The sequence below is a fragment of the Triticum urartu genome, chromosome 3A, assembly GCF_056163025.1.
Source record: "Triticum urartu cultivar PI428250 chromosome 3A, HENAU_Tu73, whole genome shotgun sequence".
Classification (NCBI taxonomy): domain Eukaryota; kingdom Viridiplantae; phylum Streptophyta; class Magnoliopsida; order Poales; family Poaceae; genus Triticum; species Triticum urartu.
This window is the reverse complement of record NC_141875.1, coordinates 662,313,238-662,319,661: the sequence shown is the minus strand read 5'-3', so window position 1 is coordinate 662,319,661 and position 6,424 is coordinate 662,313,238. Positions and strand designations below refer to the sequence as shown.

The 6,424-nt window shown below is 56.6% G+C and overlaps 1 protein-coding gene and 1 pseudogene across 1 annotated transcript; both read left to right on the top strand.

Annotated features, from left to right (window-relative positions):
• The first annotated feature begins 1,213 nt into the window (after positions 1-1,213).
• LOC147981180 (uncharacterized) lies at positions 1,214-1,537 on the top strand. Its single transcript, XM_087515887.1, has one exon. It carries the CDS (start codon positions 1,214-1,216, stop codon positions 1,535-1,537), a length of 324 nt encoding a protein of 107 aa, XP_087372013.1.
• A 1,691-nt stretch (positions 1,538-3,228) lies between these two features.
• Positions 3,229-4,323, top strand: LOC147981179 (uncharacterized; annotated as a pseudogene).
• Positions 4,324-6,424: the final 2,101 nt, after the last annotated feature.

Here is a 6,424-nt window from a genome sequence, read left to right as displayed (position 1 = left end):
AGACTTCACCAAAGTCTTCATCTGCAACTTCACCAGCACTTACAAGCGGTCGCCCAAGCCTCGCCAGCTCTCTGTGTGCGTCCAAGGCCCGATCGAGTCCACCCGCGAGTACTTGATGCGGTGGGTCGAACTGCGCAACTCCTGGGAAGGGGTGCACGAGGTGCAAGCCATAGAGTACTTCACTGCCGGGTGCCGAGAGGGCACCCTACTCAAGCACCGACGAGCCGGCTACACTCGACGAACTACTGATCATAGCAGACAAGTACGCCACTCTCGACTCCTCCATGAAGTCGGAGCTCCGAGTGGACGCTTCTAGGAAAGTACTCTCTCTGACTCCTCAGATGCCGGCTGGTGACAACAGTCGGCGCCAGCAGTAGAACGACAACAAGCACAAGGCCCAGCAGTCGGCTTCCACCAGCCGGCAAGTGGCAATAGAAGAACAGCAGCAGGAGGGTCAGCCCGGCCCCAAGCGTCAGAAGGGCGGCAAGCCCGCTTGGTTGCCCGCCTTCTCCTATGAGCAAACCCTGGATGCTCCCTACAAGTTCCACAGCGGCGCGAAGCAATCCAACCACAGCACCCGGAAGTGCCACTGGCTCACCCAAATTACCAAGGGTGAAGGACTGCCGCCTCCACCTACTGGCCAGCCGGCTCCGCCTCCTCAGCAGCCGGCGGCCCGCCCAGTTGCTGCCATCCAAGATGAGTTCCCCGAAGAACACGGAGCTTACGTCGTCTTCACCAGTGTGGCTGACGACAGGCACAGCCGGTGCCAGCAGCATCATGAGGTGAATGCCGTCACTTCCGAAGCCCCAGAGTTCATGCACTGGTCCGAGAGGCCCATCAGCTGGAGCCGCGCTGACCACCCGGAGGAGATGCCTTCTCCAGGTTCCTACGCCATAGTGCTAGGTGCCACCTTTTCAACAGAGAGGCGAGCTGCTCATTTCTCTCGAGTCCTGATAGACGGCGGTAGCAGCATCAACATCCTCTACCGTGACACCATGGAGAAGTTGTGCATCAAAGAGAAACAACTCCAGCCCAGTCGGACTGTCTTCCATGGCATTGTACCTGGCCTTTCTGTTCACCAATTGGCAAGATCAAGATAGATGTCCTCTTCGGAGACAAAGATCACTTCCGCCGCGAGCCAATTTGGTTTGAGGTGGTTGACCTGGAGAGCCCTTACCACGCGCTCCTAGGCCGGCCAGCTCTAGCCAAGTTCATGGCGGTGCCGCACTATGCCTACCTCAAGACAAAGATGTCGAGTACCAAGGGCATTATCACTATAGCCCGGGACTACGAGAAGTCGGTCGCCTGTGCTGCTGCTAGCAGCCAGCTAGCCGAGTCCCTTGTGATTGTTGCCGAGAAGAAGCTCTTGGACCGGGTTGTGGCCATGGCCAGCAAGCAGCCGGATCTGTCACCAAATCCCAAGGAGTCGGAGACCCAGGGTTCCTTCCAGTTGGCCAAAGAAACAAAGAAGATCCCCTTGGACCCGGAGTACCCGAAGAGGCATGCTGCCATAGGGGCTAACCTCGACAGCAAATAGGAAAGTAAGCTCGTCGATTTCCTCCGTGAGAATTGGGACATCTTCGCATGGTCTCCCAAAGACATGCTGGGTGTTCCAACGGATTTCGCCGAGCACAAGCTACATGTTAGATCAGATGCAAAGCCAGTCAAGCAGCCCCTCCGCCGCCTACAGAAGAGAAGAGAATGATTGTTGGTAAAGAGATCGCCCGCCTGCTAGCAGCCGACTTCATCATGGAAGTGTTCTTTCCAGAGTGGCTTGCCAACCCAGTCCTTGTACTGAAGAAGAACTACAAGTGGCGCATGTGTATTGATTACACCAACCTCAACAAAGTCTGCCCCAAAGATCCGTTTGCTTTGCCCCGGATTGATCAAGTGATAGACTCCACAACCGGATGCGAGCTACTGTCTTTCCTTGATGCCTACTCCGGCTACCACCAGATCAAGCTGAACCCAGATGATCGGCTGAAGACCGCCTTCATCACACCATTCGGAGCCTTCTGCTACCTAACCATGACATTCGGCTAGAGAAATGCCGGTGCCACTTTTCAGCGTTGCATGCAGATGTGCCTCCTCAAGAAACTCGGCAGAAATGCCCACGTCTACATAGACGATATTGTGGTGAAGACGGAGAAGCTTGGCACCCTCCTGGAAGATCTCAAGGAGACTTTTGACAATCTGCGTTGTTTTCAAATCAAGCTCAACCCAGAGAAGTGTGTATTCGGAGTCCCAGCCGGCCAGCTCCTTGGCTTCCTTGTCTCAGAACGCGGCATCGAGTGCAACCTTATGAAGGTCAAGGCCATTGAGTGGATGGAGAGACCCACCCGGCTGTGAGACGTCCAGAAGTTTACTGGCTGCTTGGCGTCCATCAGCAGCTTCATCAGTCGGTTGGGTGAGAAGGCTCTTCCCTTGTACTAGTTAATGAAGAAAACCACTCACTTCGAGTGGAACGACAAGGCGGACGAGGCCTTTGTCCAGCTCAAGAAAGTACTGACTACGCCGCCTGTCCTGGCAGCTCCGGCTGCTAAAGAGCCCATGTTCCTGTACATCGCCGCCACCAGCTGGGTGGTCAGCATTTTCATTGTGGTAGAACACCCAGAAGACGGCAGGGCACAGCCGGTCCAGTGGCCCGTGTACTACTTGAGTGAGGTGATGTTGGCCTCCAAGCAGAATTACCCCCACTAGGAGAAGATGTGCTACGACGTGTACTTTGCCGCCAAAAAACTCAAGCAATATTTCCAAGAGCACTCCATCATGGTCGTTTGCACCGCCCCGCTTGTTGAGATCATAGGCAACAGAGATGCATTAGGCCAGGTGGCCAAATGGGCCATCGAGCTGGCCCCTTACACCATCTTCTACCAGCCACGCACCGCCATCAAGTCCCAAGCACTGGCCGACTTCCTCGTCAACTAGGCCGAGACCCAGTACCTGCCGCCAGGTCCGGACTCCACCCATTGGCGGATGCACTTTGATGGCTCGAAGATGCGAACCGGTTTGGGAGCCGGCATCATCCTCACCTCTCCCAAAGGAGACAAGCTCAGATACACATTGCAAATTCACTTTGCTGCCTCCAACAATGTGGCCTAGTATGAGGCGCTCGTACACGGACTCCGACTGGCCAAGGAGATTGGCATCTGCTGGATTCTGTGCAACAGTGACTCGGACTTGGTAGTCTAGCAGTCGTCTGGCGACTGGGACGCCAAGGATGCAAACATGGCAAGCTACCGCTTCCTCGTCCAGCAGATCAGCGGATACTTTGACGGGTGTGAGTTCCTTCACGTGCCACGGGCCGACAACGAGCAAGCTGATGCCCTAGCACAGATCGGCTCCACCCGCCAAGCGATACCAGTCGGTGTCTCCCTCCGGTGCCTCCGCAAGCCGTCTATCAAGCCTTCGCCAGAATCAGAGTCCATCTTCGTACCCGCTGCTCCCGGAACAGTCGGATCTGACTCGGGGGCTGCAGCAGCCGGCCCGGGGACTTCGACGGGCGGCTCGGGGACTGCAGCAGTCGCACCCGGCCCAGGGACTTCAGAATCCTTCCCGAGGGCTGCAGCAGTTGGCTCAGGGACTTCGGCAAGCAACACGGGGGCTGCAGCAGTCGCACCCAGCCCGGGGACTTTAGAACCTGGCCCAGGAGCTGCAGCAGCCGGACCGGGGACTTCAACGACGCAGCAAGCGGCGGCCGATTCCAACCCGCCTCCTCCCAGCACAACCACCCTGGTACGAGTGGCCGTGATGATAGTGGTCAAAGCACCATCATGGGCGCAGCCCATCCTCAACTTCCTGGTGAGTGTAGAGCTACCAGCCAACGAGATCTTGGCCCGGTAAGTGCAACGCCGAGCAGCAACATACATGAATAGTAAACAGAGAGCTTGTTAGGCACAGCATGACTGGCGTCTTCCAGCGCTGTGTCGAGCCAGAGAAAGGCAAGGCAATCCTCAGAGACATCCACCAAGGCGAGTATGGCCACCACGCGGCCTCCAGATCCCTTGTCGCCAAAGCTTTCCGCCATGGATTCTTCTGGCCGAATGTTTTGGACGACGCCAAGGACTTGGTCAAGAAGTGCAAAGGGTGCCAAAAATTTGGCTCCAAGCAACACCTGCCGGCTTCTGCACTCAAGACCATCCCCTCACTTGGCCATTTGCCATCTGGGGACTGGACATGGTGGGCCCATTCAAGACAGCACACGGCGGCATGACCCATCTGCTGGTTACCGTGGACAAATTCACCAAGTGGATTGAAGCGGAGCCAATCAAGAAAGTGAGTGGTCCGACTGCTGTGACCTTCATTGCAAATATCACCGTCTGATATGGTGTGCTGCAAAGCATCATCCTGACAATGGAACCAACTTTGCGAAAGGCGCCTTGGCCCGTTTCTACGCGACGCAAGGCATCCGACTGGACTTAGCGTCTATTGCCCATCTGCAATCAGACGGCCTAGTCAAGCGAGTAAACGGCCTCATCTTGTCCGGCATCAAGCCCTGACTGATCGAGCCGCTGGAGCGTTCGGCCGGCTGCTGGATCGACAAGCTGTCGGTCATCCTCTGGAGTCTCCGGACCACGCCGAACAAAGCAACCGGCTTCACTCCTTTCTTCCTCATGTACGGGGCCGAGGCCATAATCCCAACTGACATCGAGTTTGACTCGCCTCGCGTCACCATGTACACGGAGGCGGAAGCATGAGAAGACGGTGTCGGCCTACTGGAAGAGGGACGGCTGCTAGCACTCAGCTGGTCCGCCATCTACCAGCAGGGCCTGCACCGCTACCACAGCCGGAAGGTCAGGCCTCAATCCTTCCGAGAGGGAGACTTTGTGCTCCGACTGATCCAGCGAACAGCCGGCCAGCACAAGCTCTCGGCCCCGTGGGAGGGCCCCTTCATCATCAGGAAAGCCTTAGGCAACGACACCTACTACCTCATCAACACGCAGAAGCCCAGGGCGCGCAAGAGAGACGACTCCAACAAGGAAACAGAGCGCCCATGGAACGCAAATCTTCTCTGAAGATTTTACAGTTAATGCAATATGTATTACGCTACCTTTTGTGTTAAGAGCAAAGACATCGGGCCCCACGAGGAGCACTCGGGGGGCTACCCTTTTTATCTATATGATAAGATTATTCCTATGAATGTGTTTTCCTTTTCTTCCGCTTGGCACCGGGTCCGACCAGTCGGCCCGGGGGTTCACCGCCTTGTCCTATGTTGATAATACCTGCAGTCGGACAAGTAGTGTGCCGACATCTAAGCCCTCTCTTGCCGCAAGCCGCAGTTCACAGAGCGACTGTCCGGCCGGCAAGAGCTAAAGGCGTGAAATGTTGTCCACATGAAAAATGACTAAGCAAAACATCAGCATAGGCCAAGCTGTCCCCTTACCTCATCGTCCGGCTGCTGAGCAGCCGGCTGGCTTCTCACTTGAATTTCTACGTTCTAAGCGGCCAAAGTACATGTCTATCCAAAAAACTGCTTAGTCCCTGACCTAGCCACAGACCGCAGAGCGGCTGTCTGGCTGGCAGGGCGGCAGCCAAAGGAAGATGGTAAAGGAAAAAGCCAAAACAGAACAGAAAAGCAAGGCAAAGTGGAACCCGGCAAGGCACATACTTGTGCGAGTAAATTAATTTACATAAGCAAAAGGCCCTCGGTCAGCATTCAACAGAGTTTGAAAATACACCCCCAGTGGGTGGAATTGCGGGAATCTAACTTGTTCAAAAGACTACATGAACAGGAAAAGATAAGATAAATTGGCCGTCTAGGCCAAGGAAGCAGCAAGCGGGTCTGGCAAGTAGGCAGAGGCAGCGGCGCCGGATGGTGGAGCGGCCGACTGCGAGGTCTCGTCCTGATCAACTTTGGCAGCAGTCGGCGCGGTAGCGCGTGGCTCGTTGGTCGAGACTTGGTCCGGTTGAGGCCGGCTGCCTGCTCCGTCGTCCGGTGTGTCGTCTTCGCCGTCCTCGTCCTCCTCGTCTTCACCCTCGTCGTTGGAGGCAATCTCCTCCGCCGAGTCCTCCCCATACTCCGGGTTCAGCCCGAACTAGTTGGGCGGCACTTCAGCGCCCTCCTCATTCAGCTCAGGGATGAACACGATGGTGTTGGCATAGTCGGCGATCGCCGTCGTGCGGTGAGTAAGGTCGCGGCTCACCACCGCCAGCTCCGGTGCGGCCTCCTGCTGGAAGGTGGCCAGCTGGGCTAGGTCCAGGCCTGGGTACCATGCCTTGATGAACTCCAAGGCTCTCCGAGTGCCTGCCCGAGCCGCGGCGCCCTTCCAAGCCTCGAAGCGGCTGACTGCCACCTCCAGCCAGTCGGCAGTCCAGCTAGGAGTGTGTGGGATCTGGGCATCCAGCCAGAGGGCGGTCAGCACCTGAGCCCCGATGTGCTGCAGGTGGCAGAGCATCCGATGAGCCGGCTGCATGCGTGCTTGAA